Genomic DNA, 19,430 nt, shown 5'->3' with positions numbered 1-19,430 from the left:
ATGTCCCTGGCAGGAAACCGCATGTACAATCCGCATGCGTTTTTTCTTGCCAGAGAGATGCAGAAACGCTCAGGAAAAAATCCTGAGCAATTCTGCATCGTGTGCACATACCCTAATAGTACCAAGCTGCCGAACAGCCAGAGGGTGCACGGGGTCTTGCATACAGTAGATCCCTGGACGGTCCTGGGCCTAAGGTGTCATTCTCTCCTATGAGGAAGAGGCCAGGGGGAGAACAAGAGGAAATGGTGGTGGGCCTCAGGTAGGCTGGGTTGACAGACAAGGAGTTCCTAGTGCCAACAGGATCTGTTGAGGTGAGGACAGTTTGGGTAGACAAGAAGCAGGGCCTTGAAGTGTACTTGGTATGTAGAAGCTTCTGGAACAAACTCCCCTGGGCAGTCAGCCAGTGACTGCAGCTGCAGGAGTCACATGAGAGTGGGAGAAGCTAACTCCTGTGAGACAGTAAGAATTGAGTTGGTTGGAGGGGGTCAGCCATTTTGTGAGAGGAATGAGAGAAGAAAGCAGATTGCAGGAGGAGTTTTCTCCCCCTGACTGATGGGTCTATAAGAGACCAATGAAAGAAGGTGAGCTGACAGCCTTCATAATAGGATGATTTCTATTGCACATAGGAGGAAAAGCTGTCTCAGAGCAGAGGCATAGCTCAGCCGTAAGGAAGGAATACACTAATTTGATGACAAAAGTGTCCCACAGAGATCTGCCTGTCTGCATTTATGGGTCAATCTTCAACTGAGATTGTAAACCTGAGCACCAAATACATACTGTTCTTTTCAAGTTAACACTGCTTTTTCGTGATTGGGATTAGTTGCCCAAACCACTATCACCACCATCATCCTCTACTTAAAGAGGCAGCTTCTGTGCAAATCATACTACTCCCTCTGTTATTCATTTTCCTTTTATATATTGTGGAACTTTGTGCGTAATTGGGGAAGGAAGGAGGCTTCTCTTGAAAATAAGCTTGGCCACCGTGAGGCACATTATGGACCGCCAGGAGCACAACCCTCTGCCGTACACCACATGAGGTTACCACACTTGTAGTGGGTAAAATAAGTATTTTATATACTGCCAATTTTGAAAGTTTTCCCACTCACAAAGAATGGAGAGGTCTGTAATTCTTGTAATAGGTACACTTCAACTGTGAAAGACAAAATCTTAAAAATAAAAAACAAAAAATCACATTGTATGATTTTTAAATAATTAAATTGCATTTTATTGCATGAAATAGGTATTTTATCACCTACCAACCAGCAAGAATTCTGGCTTTCACAGACCTGTCAGTTTATCTTTAAGAAGGCCTCCTACTCTGCACTCATTACCTGTATTAATTGCACTTATTTGAACTCATTATCTGTATAAAAGACACCTGTCCACACACTCAATCACACTCTAACCTCTCCATCATGGCCAAGACCAAAGAGCTGTCTGAGGACACTGGGGACAAAATTGTAGACCTGCACAAGGCTGAAATGGTCTACAGGACAATTGGCAAGCAGCTTGTTGAGAAGGCAACAACTGTTGGTGCAATTATTAGAAAATGGAAGAAACACAAGATGACTGTCAATCTTTCTCGGTCTGGGGCTCCATGCAAGATCTGGCCTCATGGGGTAATAATAATTCTGAGAAAGGTCAAGAATCATCCCAGAACTACATGGCAGGACCTGATCAATGACCTGAAGAGAACTGGGACCACATTCTCAAACATTACCGTTAGTAACACACTACACCGTCATGGATTAAAATCCTGCAGGGCACGCAAGGCGCCCTAGTCATGTCAGCACATGTCCAGGCCCATTTGAAGTTAGCCAATGACAGTCTGGATGATGCAGAGGAACAATGGGAGAAGATCATGTGGTCACATGAGACCAAAATATAACTTTTTGGTATCAACTCCACTCGCTGTGTTTGGAGGAAGAAGAAGGATGACTACAACCCAAAGAACATCATTCCAACTGTGAAGCATGGTGGGGGAAACATCCTACTTTGAGGGTGCTTTGCTGCAGAGGCAGACAGGACTACTGCATTGTATTAAAGGGAGGATGGATGGGGTCATGTATCGTGAGATTTTGGCCAATGACCTCATTCCCTCAATTAAGCGCATTAAAGAAGGGTTGTGGCTGGGTCTTCCAGTATAACAATGACATGAAACACACAGCCAGGGCAACTAATGAGTGGCTCCGTAAGAAGCACTTCAATATCCTGGAGTGGCTTAGCCAGTCTCCAGACCTGAACCCAATAGAAAATCTTTGGAGGGAGGTGAAACTCAATGTTTCCCAGTGACAGCCCCGAAACCTGAAAGATCTAGAGATCTGTATGGAGGAGTGGGCCAAAATCCCTGCTCCAGTGTGTGCAAACTTGGTTAAGAACTACAGGAAACATCTGACCTCTGTAATTGCAAACAAAGGTTTCTGTACCGAATATTAAGTTCTGTTTTTGTATTGTATCAAATACTTATTTCATGCAATAAAATGAAAATCAATTATGTAAAAATCATACAATGTGATTTTATGGATTTTTTTCTTAGATTCTGTCTCTCACAGTTGAAGTGTACCCACGATAAAAATTACAGACCTCTCCATTCTTTGTAGGTGGGAAAACTTGCAAAATGGGCAGTGTATCAAATACCTATTTTCCCCACTGTATATACAGTTTTACATCGAAAGATAATGTATAACTTTTTAGCTAAAGAAGTAGACAGTACTCACTTGTATTTTGTCCTATGTACTGATCTGGCTTATATATTTTCCAAGTATCCCAAGAGTTAGTGTGTGGGTCATTATATGATGGGAATTTCCCAGTAGGATAATATGAAGGCTCCCCACTAGTTAAAATCAAATAAAACAATAGTTATGGACATGATGATGCACAGTACCTACCAACATAAACATTTTAACTTACAGCATGGGATTCTCGCCTATTGGAATACTTGCATGCCAAAAATGACAAAAGTATTCTTGGGGTGATACCTTTATTGGCTAACCAGAAAATATATATATATGCAAGCTTTCAGAGCACAGAGGCTCCTTCTTCAGGCAAGATTACAAATGAATTCATAAGACAAAAGGCACAGCATTTGAGAGATGTTACAACAAGACATTTGTTCATGAGGTGTAAGTTGTGATGCCTCCTACAGATAAGTTAGGGAGAGCAAATTAGTTCTTTTTGTTGCAAAATGAGAGGCCTTGGGAATGTTTAATTATCTGGAGGTGTGAATTGTGTCCATGTAGTGAGTCATAAAGCCAGGTGTTATATTTAGTCCTGTTGTCAGTGAATTGAGCATCCTTATCAATTTGAATTCCCAAATTTTTCTTTCTCTGTTGCCCTTGAAGTGACCTTTTAGTATTAAAACTTTTAGATCTTTCATACAGTGTCCCCGGCCTGAGAAATGTTTTCTCACAGGTGTATCCAGTTCATTCTTAATTGTGTGTCTAGGTAAATTCCTTCTCGTTTGCAGCCTTTGCATAGTTTCTCCAATATAAACTCCTTCCAGGCACCTTGTACATTGTATCATGTATACCACATTGGAGGATGTACATGAAAAGACATCCATGATTTTGTAGTCCTGATTTGTGTTAGGTATGCAGACTGTATTTGATGGTAATATGTGGGTACAAGTTTTGCATTTTTCATTTTTACATGGGAATGTGCCCGTCACTGATGTTGATGAGAGGACACTTCTGACAAGGAGATTCCTTAAGTTAGGGGGCTGTTTGTAGGAGAGAAGTGGCAATTCTGGGAATATTTCTTTCAGTCGGTGGTCTCTGTGGAATATGGGTTGGAGATCAGCACCAATTTTCCTTAGGATGTTCATGTGGAGGTTGTTTGTGACCAGAAGAGGAACCCCGTTGTTGTACTCCCTTTGTCTGTAATCCAGGAGGCTACTTCTTGGTATCCTTGTAGCTCTGTGGATCTGTTCATCTATTACCAGTGGATGGTATCCTTGTTGTAGGAATGTATTCCTCAGGGATAGTAGCTGCAGTTTTCTGTCCTTGCTGTCTGAACAGATTCGAATGTACCTCAGAGATTGACTGTAGATGATGGATTTTTTTGTGTGTCTTGGATGAAAACTGTTCCATCTAAGATATGCTGGACGTCCTGTGGGCTTATGGTAAATTGATGTCTGTATGGTGTTGTATTTGATATGGTCATGTCCAGAAAATGTATTTGGAATTTTGAGAAGTTGAGGGTGAGCTTGATGGATGGGTGGAACCTGTTGAAGCTATTGTGGAAGGTAACGAAGAATTTCAAGCAGTCCTGCAGACTCAGGGTGCATCAGTGTCAGCGCAAACTATTCGTTGACATTTGAATGAAATTAAACACTGTGGCAGGAGACACAGAAGGACCCGACTGCTGACAGAGAAACAAAAAAGCTATACTGCAGTTTGCTAAAATGTATGCGAGTAAGCCAAAATCCTTCTGGGAAAGAATCTTGTGGACAGATGAGACCAAGATAAAGCTTTTTGGTAAAGCACATCCTTCTACTGTTAACCAATGCAATGAGACCTATAAAGAAAAGAACACAGTACCTATAGAAAATATAATGGAGGTTCAAAGATGTTTTGGGGTTGTTTTGCTGCCTCTGGCACTGGGTGCCATGACTGTGTGCAAGGCATCATGAAATATGAAGATTAACAAACGATTTTGGGTCGCAATTAGTGTTGAGCGAGTATGTTCTATTAACCTTTTCGCCGAGTATGCTCGGGCCGAGCTCCGAGTATTTATAGCTGCTCGGTGATAAGGTTAAATCGCTCCCATGTGCATGATTTGCAACTGTTTGATAGTTTTATTACATGGGAGGAATGTCTATTTCTTCCTCAAATATAATAAAGCTGTCAAACAGTTGCAAATCATGCACACGGGAGCGATTTAACCTTATCTCCGAGCAGCTATAAATACTTGGAGCTTGGCCCGAGCATACTCGGACAGAACATACTCGCTCAACCCTAGTCGCAATGTAGTGCCCAGTGTCAGAAAGCTGGGTGTGCGCCCTTGGTCATGGGTCTTCCAGCAGGACAATTACCCCAAACATACTTCAAGAAGCAAGCAGAAATGGATGGAAAAAACACTGGAGAGTTCTTAAGTGGCGAGCAATGAGTACAGATCTAAATCCCATTGAACTCCTGTAGAAAGATCTTAAAATTGCTGTTGGGAGAAGGCACCCTTCAAATATGAGAGACCTGAAGCAGTTGGCAAAAGAAGAGTGGACCAAAATTTTAGTTGAGAGGTGTAAGAAGCTTGCTGATGGCTAGGAAGTGATTGATTGCAGTTATTTATTCCAAAGGGTGTGCAACCAAATATTAAGTTAAAGGTGCTCACCAATTTTGTCTGGCCAATTTTTGGGGTTGTGTGAGAAATTATGTCCAATTATTTCCAATTAATTCTAATTTCTGTTTTTTTGGGGTTGTTTCAATACACACATATGAAATAAACATGTGTATAACAAAAAATGTGTAATTGCAATAATTTCAGGGAGAAATGCTTCCTTTTCTGGAACAATTTCTAGGGTATCAACACATTCAGCCATGAATGTCTAAGTATTCTGGCTTCTCCTTCTGTTCTTGTTAGTGCAGTCTTCCTCACAAACTGCGCAGCTCTCCTGTCTACAATATGGCTGCTGAGATGTAGGTTCATGTGACCAGACTAGTCCATTTTCCTTCTCCAATGATAAACAGTTTCTCATGTGAAGCGATTTTCAGTTGGAGTAAGCTGATGGACAGAACTGGCCACATGTTCCAATGATAACAGCCATTTTGAGGACAGAAGAGCTAAACAGTTTTCTGAGGAAGGCGGTGAACCTGGAATTCTTGTATTTTAGCAAGTGCCACAAAATCATGTCGACAACATATTTGTTAAAATATATATGAAACGGCTACTCCTTTAATACTAAAATCTAATGACAATTGAATCCAATAAATTTACTAGCAGGGATATACAGTAGCTGTTAAAATACATAGTGATTGAGCTTTGTGGATATTTTCTATTGATATAAAACCTGGCCAGTTATTTGTAGACATGATGTCACCAGCTTGGTGCAGAAATAAGCAGAGATGGATTACACCTTAATTTCAACAAGCTTGATTAAAATTTGTCAGCCAATTCTTGGATTACTTTGTTATCATATAATGTATATGTGACATTAGGTTGATTTAAATGGTAACTCCTTCGAGAAGTTTAATCTCTCTATTACTATGTTTTTGTCTCTGGGTTATCTGTATTATTATTATTTTAAATTGTAGTTATACATTCATGGATTCCATACCGATTGTTCATAGATAATCCCTTCTTAAAGGAATGGTAAAATGAATCAGACATATAAGCAGTGCACATTGGTGTTATACAGACTATTGAAAGCAAAGCTTTCCCTGCTAAGTATCACATGGCTGTAGTGTGCAAGCAATATACCTGAAATAGCCCATTTTCGGTAAGTAATTATTGGGGAGTGAGTTATAACTCCAATTCATTCCTCCATCTTCATATCTCATCAGGCAGAAAGAAAAGATGCCATCTGTGACTAACACAGCTTGGTAGGTATTTGTCTGCAATAAAAATGGTATAGTTGGAATGATCAGTTGCGAACATTGGATTTGTACAATGGATATATCAATAACCTAACTGTACACTGTTAAAAGTTAGTGTGACATGCAGAAGTAGTGCTGTTGCTTTAAAAGCATTCAGCAACTATTAGAAGTAACACAAGCACAGGAGACAGGAAGTGTTGTGCTCCAAAAGCATCTAGCAACTAGAGGGGTTAACACAGTCACAGGAGAAGGGGAGTGTTTTAGCAGAGCTTCAGGGGGATTGTGGGGAACTTGTTTTTAGTCTGGCTGGAGCTGAAGAGAAAGGTGGTGTGTGTGTTTTGTATCCCACAGAAGCCCCCTGCAAGTGAAAAGGATTCAAGTCAGAAGTGAAGCTAAGCACAGGTCAGGTAGAATTCCTGAACTAGCAGTGCAGAGTATTGTCAGGCAGAAAGATAAGGACTGGAAGAAATAGTGTCACAGGGATCATCTCTCTCCGCAAACCCTCCCCCCCTCCATCTCACTGTGCTGTAAAGAATGCTGTGTTCATTAATGTGCTTTTGCATTAGAACTGTGCTGTCCTGTACTACTGGGAAGACTGTGAACTGCTGTGCCGCTAAGGAAACTGTACTGTTTGTCACTGGAGCCTGTTGCTCATAAGACTTAACTTGCACTGGCTGTGCGGCTTCTTATTAAATGCTACTGTTCTACCATTTTTGAGGACTCTTTTCAAGTGTGTCTGGTCAGCAAGTGAAACAACCTATGTGTCTGTGCCTGAGGGTCAAGCTGCAGCACATGGTCTATGGTCGCCCTGAGTAACGATTCCCCCAGGATTCCAAAGAATTCATGTAACCTGTCTCGCCCCTATCTGAACCTAGCGGCGTGCGTGTAACATTAGGATATGATAACACATTAAAGAATAGGTCATCAATATCAGATGGGTGCAGGTCTGACACCTGGCCTACTAATGATCAGCAGTTTTCAGCCCCAGCAATGGCCCGATGTAAACAATGTTTGGTGAGGAACACCACCACTTTGTCACACTGTCAAGAAGCCAGGCCTGGGTACTGCATATCAGCTCCTATGTAAACTAATAGATCTGATCAGCATTAACTAGCAGCAGCCACTAAACATTGAGCTATGTTGTTATGCTCTGTAGACTGTTTACTGTACATCTAGCCACCAGAGCTGATATTAGCTTATCAGTGACGGTGCTGCGTGTCAGAACCACCATAAATATGTTATTGATGACCAAGGTTATCAATATCATAGTATCAGAAAACACCTTTAAATCTGTAATGCCAAGCAAAGGCTAATATGACTACTGAATCTGAGCTCTAGCCAATTATGAATATTTATCAGTAAAGAATCTATAAGCTTTTGAGGACCTCACAATATATACTGTATATGTTTTGTAAGATACTATGTTGTGGTGAAATAAAGTAGGCCTCTGGAATAACAATGATCATACAGTCACAGTTTGTTAGCTTTTCTTAAGATTCTTTTCTAAGGTTTTTCTTTGTCACTTCTGCCTGCTTTGCATTTAATACATGGCCCTCCTTGAGAAATGTTGCTATATGTATTGGTCTCAATTGGAAATCAAGTTATGCTACTTTAGTTCCCAGTACACAGACCTGCTGATATTGAAGGTAGGACTTAGACGACAGTCTAATGTATGTGGGAGCCCAGGACAATTCATTGTCAAGGTAAAAATTGATTGGATTTTGGAATGCCGATCATATTGTCTGCCAGATATAAACCACCACCAGACATGGTGATGACTCTCTGATAGAAAATACAGAAGCACTTAATCAAACAATTGCTTCTGTGTAAGGCAAAACCAGATGAGATGGCTATCGGCTGAATAATCAGCTAAAGCATCGACAGTCATCTAATATGTATGCTGAGCTATAGTGCCTACAGGATGTAAAAATAGCAAGTCAACTCCCCATCAAGATGATATGGCAAAGAGAATCAATAATTTAGGATCGTCATTCTAGTGATATAAACACATTTCTACAAAAAGCCATTTACGGCCTCATTCAGACGTCCACATTTTTCACGCATGTGTAGCGCCCCAAGGGTTCGGCCGCTACAGAGGTATTGCATCTCACCCAGATGTGTGATATCTCACTTCCAGGTAAGGATAGAGTGTGGATCAGGACCCTGACACCTGCATGCATTACACCACATTTCCGGGGGGCAGGGCGACCGATATGCTCCAAGTAGAGCATGACAGTCACTGTCCCTGGCTGGAGTAAAGGGAGGGAACTCCGAGGAAGGGGGAACCCTGTAGTGGATAGGAGGGAGAGTGCAGTTCCTGGGTGCACTGAAAAGGGAGGGGAGCCATCTTAGGAAAGGGGTTCAGTTCGGTTGAGTTCAGTCAGAGAGAGGAGGAGGCTGGGGCAGAGGCTCTGCATGGGCTCTGCTCCGCAGGCAGGCCAAGTCTTAAGGCCTGGGCCTGGAGGAGACAAGAGGAGTGAAGGAGGCTCCAGAAACAAGGAATGAAGGGACCCCAGGGGTGTGGACCGGCGAGTCACCACCGCACGCCCGAATCTACCTGTGTAGGGGGGTCAGGCCAAAGGGGGAGACCGGTCCCCGAAACTATTGGAGGCTCGGAACCACCCTCAGCTAGAAACTGGAGGCTGTGACATTTTATGTGGCGCAGCCCCTCGCTACACCCGCTAGGAAGGGACCACATAGGGTCAGGGAAATGGTACCAACATTTACCGGAGAAGGCCCGAGGCAGCTGGACAGAAGCGAGGTCACTGGTGGGGTATGACAGGCCGGAGAAAGGACACACAAAGGGGGTCCTGTGAAACGCTCCAAAGTTATCTGGGAGTAGGCCGAGTCCCTCACCTGGTAAGCACAGTGCGAAGCGGCACGTTATGACCAGCTGGAGTAACGTGGATAAAGAACTGTGAGTAAATACTCTGGACTGCATTACAGGACTCTGTCGTTACTGCCGCTCCCGCGAACCATCACCCCCAACATCCGCATTCGCTGCCCTGAGGCTATACTCCTCCCATGGGGGGTTATACTATTCTCTGCTGCATCCACAACACCAGCCTCAGCGGTCTGCCCTGCAGCGGCGGTTCATTCTGACCGCAATCCACGGGTGGCATAGTCGGACATTTAATCATAAAAACCACATAAACAGACTGCCACTGGTTTGACCACCCTGAGCCACGGGACCGTGTCGCCGCCACGGAGACTACAAGCCCCAGCATCCACAAAAAGGCCCGGTTCCGGGTTCCCCACGTGGCCCAGGGGGCACGTCACATGCAAAAAATGGCAGTGGTGTCATCAGTATTTTGAATTTGTGTATCATCAGTGTTTAGTCAATGTCTCATCAGGGTGTCATCAGTATTTTTTACTTGTGGATAAGCAAATTACCAAACTTCTATCCTTTGCAATGTTAAACACGGATAACACATGTATGGTACATGGAAGCAATAATTGCTGTACATGGTTTTCAGTGACCCATAGACTTGTATTGATTCTTTTCATCCATGCTCCTGGAAAAAAACAGACATGTCTATGTGAGTTTTGCATGGACACATGTTACATGTTTAGTAGTGATGAGCGAGCACTAAAATTCTCGGGTACTCAATGTTTGAGTTGAGCAAATTGGAATACTCGAGTGCTCGGTCTGTGTATTGAGTCCAATGTAAGTCTATGGGAAACTTGAGCATTTTTCCGGCAACTCCCCCTGGCAGTCTGCAGAGTGCCTAAAAATTGGTCAAATCGATGGGAAAAGTTCTCAAATGGCATGGGAACAGTATGGGGAAGACCCCTGGAAGCATTTCTGACTCCTAGGTCAAAGCTGTCAACAATGTTGTCAGAGGTATTACGCCACTTTTAAGGACACGATATAACGTACAAAAACAAAACTAAAATGGATTTTCCTGGGAAAAATGTTAAGGAACATCCTTTCCAGGGTAATGACTTGTATGTAGTGTTGAGCCACCCCCGTAGTGTTCGAGTTCGGTTCGTCGAACACCCGTGTGTTCGCCGAACTGTTCGTCGAACTGTTCGTCGAACACCTTCGAACACCGTTAAAACCAATGGCAGGCAAACAAAAACACATAGAAACACATAGAAAACACCTTCAAAGGTGTCCAAAAGCTGACAAACTGCTCAGAAGACACAACTAACACATGGAAAAGTGACAAGTACATATAGTCATGCGAAAAGAAAAGAGGTGGAGGAGTAAAAGGAGGGGGAGACACAGATATAGGCATGTCATGCCCTTCTAAAATCCAAAAAGTGAGAAGCCGATACGTTCAGTCCGCTCCTGCCTGTGCCACCTCCGCGTCGCCGGGTTTGTGCCACAGCCGCGGTGAACCCTGACGGCCAGCCCCCCTCTCCCAATACTGGTGCCTGTCCGCTGGTGGGTCGAGCGAACCCCCCTGTGGTGGAGGCAGCTCTAAGCTTTTTAATTTAAATTGTCTCTCTAATTTGAATGAATACACTTTAAATACATTTACAAGGATCTATTGGAGGGCAAGTCTCATGCCAGCAGCCACGTAATTCCAGCTCCAGTAGCGTCCGCTAAAGCTGCTGCAGTTAAAAAGCTTTTATAAGGATCGAGCTCGGCTGTCCACCGCAAGGCATCCTACTGCCAGTCCCAGCCCCTATGCCTTGGGGTGCCTCCTGATGCTCTTCACTGAGTATCCCGTGGTCCCGAAGCATTTCCTTTGAAAAAATGAAGTGTCCAAACTACAGGTGGTGTAGCTTGCTTAACAGCCGGGATAATCCGCTGACTAGCAGACACTGCTACTAGGCACAAAGTATTTCCTGGGCTAGATGCAGTTAAAAATTTGTAATTAGATACTCTCGTTGGATGCTGAGAAAGCATTCCATAGAGTCTCCTGGCACGCCATATATCATTCTCTTAAAAGCTTGGGGTAGGGGTCTAGGGGACCCTTTTATAGCCCAAATCACGGCCCTGTATCGCAATACGTCACCTAGGCTGAAGATAAATGGAACTGTAGCACCCTGAGGGCTCGGTTGCTACAGAGGTATTGCACCTCACCCAGAGGTGTGATATCTCACTCTCAGGTAAGGATGTAGTGTGGATCAGGACCCGACACCTGCATGCATTACACCACATTGCCGTGGGGCAGGGCGACCAATATGCCCCTGAGATGGGCACGACAGTCCCTGTCCCTGGCTGGAGTGGGGGGAGGGAACACTGAGGAAGGGGAACCCTGTAGTGCAGGAGCAGGGAGGAAGCAGTTCCTGGGTGCATTGAGAAGGGAGTATAAAAGGTGGGCACCATCTTAGTTCAGTGCAGAGAAGTCTGAGCAGAAGTGGCAGGGAGCAGGGGCTCTGCATGAGCTCTGCTCTGGAGGCGGGCCTAGTAACAGAGGCCCAGGCCTGGAAGAGGGAGAAGGAAGGAAGAGGAGCGGAGAAGGCTCCAGGAACGAGGAACGAAGGGATCCCAGGGGTGCGGACGGGCGAGTCGCCACCGCACGCCCGAATCCACCTGCGTGGAGGGGTCAGGCCAAAGGGGGAGACCGGTCCCCGAAATTAGTGGAGGCAGGAAACGACCCTCAGCTAGAAACAGGAGGCTGTGACATTTTATGTGGCGCAGCCCCTCGCTACACCCGCTAGGAAGGCACCACATAGGGTCAGGGAAACTGGCGCCAAGTTTACCAAGAGGAGGCCCGAGGCAGCCAGACAGAAGGGTTGGTAAGAAAGGCCAGACAAAGGACACACAAAGGGGGTCCTGTGAAGCGCTCCAAAGTTATCTGGGAGTTGTCTGAGCCCCTCACCTGGTGAGCACAGTACGACGTGGGCAGCCGTTACCTGCAGACGTGGTCTGGATAATAAGAACTGTGAGTAAAGGCCCTGGACTGCATCACTGACTCCGAGTCGTTACTGCTGCTGCCCTGCACCATCACCCCCATCCTCCGCATACACTGCCCTGAGGCTATACTCCTCCCGTGGGGATTTATGCTACGCTCTGCTGCACCCACAACACCAGCCTCAGCGGTCTGCCCTGGAGCGGCGGTTCACTCTGACCGCAATCCATGGGTGGCGTAGTCGGACATTTAAACATCAAAACCACATAAATAGTTCCGCCACTGGTTTGACCGCCCTGAGCCACGGAACCGGGTCGCCGCCACGGAGACTACAACCACCAGCATCCACCAAAAAGGGTCCGGCTCCGGGTGTCCCAAGGCCCAGGGGGCGCGTCAGAACATTTTCATCACCTTTCACAATCACCAATGGGACAAGGCAGGGATGTTCTCTGTCCCCTCTCTTATACATCCTAGTGACGGAGCACCTGCTCTCATCAATTCGCCATAACCCCAATATTAGGTGGATTGAGGTGGGAGGCACCGAGTACAAGTGCTCTCTATTTGCTGATGATGTCCTAGTATATATCACTCAATCACATATATCCATCCATGCTGTTATGGCTGAAATAGATCACTTTGTTACATGGTCAAATTTTAAAATCAATGCAGCGAAGTCTGAGGCCCTCGATGTCTCCCTCCCCTAATCCATATAGGATTCCATACAGTCCAACTTTCCCTTTGCCTGGCCCTCACAGGGTATCAAATACTTAGGAATTCCTATTCATAGAGACCTCTCCCATCTATGTTATCTTAATTTTGGGCCCTTTATTGAACAACTCCATACAGACCACGGTTGGCAAGTTAGAACTGTAAGATTCACTACGTGAACCACTGGTGTTTTGTGGAAAAGCACATGTACACTGTGTTCCAAATTATTATGCAAAAAGTGTTTAGGAGTGATAAGGGAAGAATTTGTTTGTTTGTCAGTTAAACTCATTGATGGTGATGTGTGTCAGGGCTCTTTATATCACTGTAAGCAATTGCAGACACCTGTGCTAATTAGTTTGGCAGGTGTGTCCAATGAAAGGCAAGACTACTTAAGAAGGCTGTCTCACATTATTAAGCAGCCTACATTTTCTGCCAAAATGGGAAAGAAAAAGGATGTGTCGGCTGCTGAGAAGCAACAAGTTGTGGAGTGTTTAGGTCAAGGCATGACTACAATCAACATTGTGCGATGATCAGGATGAAGTGTCTTGGCAATCAAGAAGTATGTAGCTGATTCACAGTACACACGTGTGCGTGCTGATAAGGGCAAATTGAGGACTCTTTCCTACAGGCAATTACGTCAGGTTGAAAGAGCAGCGGCAAAAAAGCCTTGTCATAGCAGCAGACAAGTTTTTGAAGCTGCTGGTGCCTCCAACGTCCCCCGAACAACAAGATGCAGGGTCCTTCAGAGGTTTGCAGCTGTGCATACGCCATACTGTCGACCTCCTCTATCCACTTCACACAAGCAGAAACGGCTCCAGTGGGCCAAACATTACATGAAGACTGATTTCAAAACTGTTTTGTTCACGGATGGTCCAGATGGATGGAGTGGAGGATGGCTGGTTGATGGACACCCCACGCAAACACGGCTACAGCGCCAACAAGGAGGAGGTGGAGTAATGTTTTGGGCTGGAATCATGGGGAGAGAGATTGTCGGCCCCTTTAGGATCCCTGAAGGTGCTAAAGATGAACTCCATAATGTATGTGGATTTTTTCAAACAGCACTTCCTGCCATGGTTCAAGAAGAAGAACCGTGTATTTCACAGCAAGATCATTTTTTTGCATGATAATGCACCATCTCATGCTGCACATAAAACATCTGCATCTCTGGCTGATATGGGCATAAAAGGGGACAAACTTATGGTGTGACCCCCATGCTCCCCTGACCTCTACCCCATTCAGAACCTTTGGAGCATCATTAAAAGGAGTGTCTATGATGGCGGGAGGCAGTTCACATCTAAGCAACAGCTCTGGGAGGGTATTCTGTCCTCATGCAAAACAATTGAAGCAGAAACCATCCAAAACCTGACAAATTCAATGGACGAGAGATTTCAGAAGCTCCTTTCGAACAAGGGGTCCTATGTGAAAATGTAACATCACCTAGAATAAAGTTTTGAGTTGAAAACTGTTTGATTTCAGTTTCTAACAACCTGCTAATGCTTATAATTTCAAAAATGACCATTCTTTTGGTCTTTATTAAAATGAAAAGGTTGATTGAAAAGTTTGGGGGATCTAAGAGTGTGGCAACCCAGTAGTCATGATTACTTCGAATTCTGACAATATGAGGGTCATGCTGCAGGTAGTGCAGCAAGAAGGCACTTATGTGTCTTGCGCATCTCGGAGCCCCAAAATAATTTTCCGGGCTAGATGCAGCTAAAAATTATTTTTAATTTTAAATATGGTGGAGCTTATTATAGATGGCCTAATAGGATCAGTGCTGCACACTGCTACAAAGCCCAAATTATTTTCCAGTCAAGATACAGATAAACATGATTAGTAATTTTAAATCTGGTGGAGCTTATTATAGATGGCCTAATAGAATCAGTGCTGCACACTGCTACAAAGCCCAAATTATTTTCCAGCCAAGATACAGATAAACATGATTAGTAATTTGAAAGCTTAAAACGGTTGGTAGGGTGATTTTAACCAATCATCAAGCTTTTACTCTCCCCAGGATGACACAGGGGTAGAAAAGTCGTTTCGGATCCATGATTTGTTCATCTTTATGAACGTGAGTCTGTCTACATTATCAGTGGAGAGCCGCGTGCGCTTATCTGTCAGCACACCACCAGCAGCGCTGAACACACGTTCAGACAGAACGCTGGCTGCGGGGCATGACAAGATCTCCAAGGCGTAAGTGGCTAGCTCCGGCCATTTATCCAGATTGGAAGCCCAAAAAGAGCAAGCGTCCAGTGACACAGTCATGGCTTCAATGTTTACTTGGAGATACTCCTGTACCATCGTCTCTAGGCGTTGACTATGTGTCAGACTTCTTGTCTCCTGTGGCCTTGCAAAGGATGGGCTAAAAAAGTGGTGAAATGATTCCGCAAAATTGATGTTACCAGCAGATACTGTGGTTCTGTTACGGTTTGAGTGCTGAACACTTGACGGTCCCACGGTTGGCAAGTTGGAACTGTGAGATTCACTACGTGCACCACAGGTATTTTGTGGAAAAGCACATGTAAGATTCTGCAACAGTCTCTGCTGATACTCCTGCATGCGTGCATCCCTTTCTATGGCAGGAATAATTTCTGCAAATTTACTTTTGTACCGGGGATCTAACAGTGTGGCAACCCAGTAGTCAGGATTATTTCTAATTCTCACAATTCGAGGGTCATGTTGCAGGTAGTGCAGCAAGAAGGCACTCATGTGTGTTGCGCATCCATGAGCACCAAGTCCCTGTTGTGTTGGTGGCGAGGTAACAATCATGCTTCCTTCCTCTGTCCTCTCCCCCCAACCTCGCACAACAGAAATGTGATCAAGGTCTCCCTCATCTGATGAGTCTTCCATCAGTTCGTCCTCCACTTCTTCCTGGGCTCCTGCACCTTCCTCACTAGTTTGGCTGCTACCATGCGCCCTGGTAAAACCATCTCCCCCACCCTCACATGCCTGCCGCCTTGGTGCTGCCGACCGTCTGGACCTTGCAGATGTTAGCCCTTCCGCATACAACTCCTCCTCCTCTACTTCCTCCACCTCCTCTTGTGCCACCACCTGACTCCGAATTCTGTTTAACATGTGCTCCAGCATGTAAATCACCGGAATAGTCATGCTGATAATGGCATCGTCAGCACTAAACATCTTCGTCGCCATTTCAAAACTGTGCAGAAGGGTGCATAGGTCCCTGATCTGAGACCACTCCTCCAGCGTGATTTGCCCCACCTCTGAATCTCGTTGGCCCAGGCTGTACGTCAGAACGTATTACACCAGGGCTTGTAGGTGCTGCCACAGTCGCTGCAACATGTGCAGAGTTGAATTCCACCGGGTAGGCACATCGCATTTTAGCCGGTGAAGTGGCAGGCCCAACGACTTCTGTAGAGATGTAAGTCGCTGAGCTGCGGGATGCGAACGGCGGAAGTGAGCACACAGCGACCGTGCCCTCTGCAGAAGGCCATCTAGTCTGGGATAGTGGGCTAAAAATTGCTGGACAATCAGGTTCAACACGTGAGCCATACAAGGCACGTGTGTGACATTGCCCCGGCGAAGGGCCGCACCCAGGTTTGCAGCATTGTCGCACACGGCCTTCCCTGGTTTCAGGTCCAGTGGAGACAACCATTCATGAAATTGGTTCTCCAGAGCTGACCACAACTCCTCAGCTGTGTGACTCACATTTCCCAGACATTTCAATGTAAAAAACGCCTGATGACGTTGAGCCCTAATGCCAGCATAGTAAGGAGGTGTGCAGGATCCCTTCTGCGCAGTTAGAAAGCTTGTGGCATGACCAGACAGGCTTTGGGTGCAGGTGGAAGACCGAGAGGAGGTTGAGGAGGCAGAAGCAGTGGAGGAACTTTGACGTAAAGAGGATTGACGCACAACTCGTGGGGACGGCAAGACTTGGACAGCAGCCCCTTGTCCTGCTGTCACCATAGTTACCCAGTGCCCAGTCAGCGACATGTAACGCCCCTGTCCATGCCTACTCGTCCAAGTGTCTGTGGTGAAATGCACCCTGTCACACACAGAGTTTCTCAAAGAAGCGGTGATGTTGTGTGCGACATGCTGGTGGAGCGCAGGCACACCTTTCTTTGAGAAGTAGTGCCGACTGGGCATCTGGTACTGGGGCACTGCGACGGACATAAGGTCTCGAAAATCCTCGGTGTCCACCAGGCGGAAAGGCAGCATTTCTGTAGCCAAGAGCTTGCAGATGGTGAAATTCAACCTCTTAGCTTTCTCATGGCTAGGAGGAAATGGTCTTTTACTTGTCCACATCTGAGGGACCGAGGGCTGGCTATTGTGCTTAGACGGGGTTGATAAGGGTGTCCCCGGCAAACTGCCGGTCTGTGAGGAAGATGCAGGCGGACATGTTAGGTTGCCTTGATCCAAAGGTGGTGCTATCGATGTCGGACAGCGCTCAACACCAGCTGGTGTTACCACCTCCAAAGAAAATGATGACCTGCCAATCACGCTGGCTGTTGCGGGTAAAGAGGTGGCAGGTCTGCGCCCTAAAACAGGTGTGACTGCTGTCCCCCCAGTCACAGAGGATGAAGAGGCCGTGGATGCACAAGATATGGCAGACGGTGGTTGGCCCGGCCGGCTAGGCCGCATTGTAGCACACTGAGCTTCCCACTGCAACTTATGCTTCATGTCCATGTGCCGGTTCATGCATGAAGTACTCAAACTATGTATTTTTTGGCCTCTACTTAGCTTTTGCTGACAAATGTTACAGATAACACGAGTTGGGTCATCTTTATCGATCTGAAAAAATGCCCAGGCTATGCAAGGCTTAGCACCCATGCGACCTGAAGAGCCACCACGACTTGTGGTGAGAGGCAGAGTTGTGTTTGAGGATGCAGTTGTTGACGTTCTTCCAGTACTACGTCTCTGTCCAGGAAGGCGCAACCTGACCTCGTCGTCACTAGCATCTTCCTCCACCTCCTCTGCTGACCTCATCTCTTGGCTGACTGTGGGTTGACAGTAAGTGGGATCTCCAAACTCATCATCATCACCCTGTGCGTTATCACACCCGTCGTCCTCAGAGCCAACCTGTTCCTGCCCTGACAAAAAACTAAAGTTGTCGCTCCAATCAGGTATTTGAGTCTTATCATCGTCTTCCTCATTGTCTCCACCAACAGGAGTTACAGTTTGGGAATGAGGGTCTACATTATGGTCAGAACCTTCTGCGTCTGGTCCGGGATCCGACTCATAAAGATTCTGGGCATCAGTGCAGATCATTTCCTCGTCTGGATTCACAGAAGCGCTGGAGTCGACCTCTGATTCCCAGGCTATAGTATGAGTAAACAGCTCTGCAGACTCAACCATCTGTTCTACCTCATACTCAGATGGGCAGCTGGAGATTTGGGAGCTGTGAGGAAGCAAGTGCGATTGGGGTGACACCTTTGAGGACTGGAGTATTTGTGATGTTGAAGTTGATGTGGAGGAGAGCCCACTTAAAGGAGCACTTGATATCCGTTGAAGCACCTGCTGTTTTTGTGCCTCATCTGGAATTTGTAGCGATTGGCGTGGCCGTAAGAAAGGGATCTTATCACATTGTCCGCTAAAAGAAGTAGACATTTTAGTTTGGCTGGAAGATGGTCTTTCTTCTGCAGATGTTACTGTTGCTTTAACACCTACCCCACGGACACAACCTTTTTTCCCCTTCCCAACACGCCTATTCCCCTTTCCACCAGCAGCAGGCCTTTTTCCACTCATTTTGGTGGTTAACTAATTCACAACTCTGGAGTTGTTTGCACAAAAAAACAATGGATGGGAACCGAGCAGAGCTGAGTGGCCAAACTGTGGTATTAGGCCAAAACTATTGGCTGGGTTAGATGCAGAAAAAAATTATATTCAATTTGCAACCTGATGGAGGTCAGTATAGATGGACTATTAGAGAAAGTCCCACACACTGCTAGAAGGCCAAATAATTTTTCAGAGCTAGATGCAGATAAAAATTATTTTTAATTTGCAACCTGATGGAGGTCAGTATAGATGGACTAATAGAGAAAGTCCCACACACTGCTAGAAGGCCAAATATTTTTTCAGAGCTAGATGCAGATAAAAATTATTTTTAATTTGCAACCTGATGGAGGTCAGTATAGATGGACTAATAGAGAAAGTCCCACACACTGCTAGAAGGCCAAATATTTTTTCAGAGGTAGATGCAGAAAAAAATATATTCAGTTTGCAACCTGATGGAGGTCTGTATAGATGGATTAATAGAACAAGTCCCACACACAGCTAGAAGCCCAATATTTTTTCAGAGGTAGATGCAGAAAAAAATATATTCAGTTTGCAACCTGATGGAGGTCAGTATAGATGGACTAATACAACAAGTCCCACACACAGCTAGAAGCCCAATATTTTTTCAGAGGTAGATGCAGAAAAAAATATATTC

The 19,430-nt window shown here is 45.4% G+C and overlaps 1 protein-coding gene across 1 annotated transcript in view; it reads right to left on the bottom strand.

Moving 5' to 3' along the window:
* Window positions 1-19,430, bottom strand: part of LOC141259356 (uncharacterized) — a 751,467-nt gene that overhangs the window by 495,963 nt on the left and 236,074 nt on the right. Inside the window, exons 14-15 of the mRNA XM_073675220.1 lie at window positions 6,415-6,548; window positions 2,718-2,833 (exon numbers count right to left, since the gene is read on the bottom strand). Of these exons, the coding sequence (XP_073531321.1) occupies window positions 2,718-2,833; window positions 6,415-6,548 (250 nt within the window). The remainder of the gene's footprint in view (window positions 1-2,717; window positions 2,834-6,414; window positions 6,549-19,430) is intronic.

Source organism: Phyllobates terribilis, unplaced genomic scaffold (assembly GCF_046119375.1).
Source record: "Phyllobates terribilis strain yellow unplaced genomic scaffold, ASM4611937v1 Scaffold_3__8_contigs__length_932513732, whole genome shotgun sequence".
Taxonomy (NCBI): domain Eukaryota; kingdom Metazoa; phylum Chordata; class Amphibia; order Anura; family Dendrobatidae; genus Phyllobates; species Phyllobates terribilis.
Note: the sequence above shows the minus strand (reverse complement) of the source record. Positions and strands in the feature narration are given on the sequence as shown.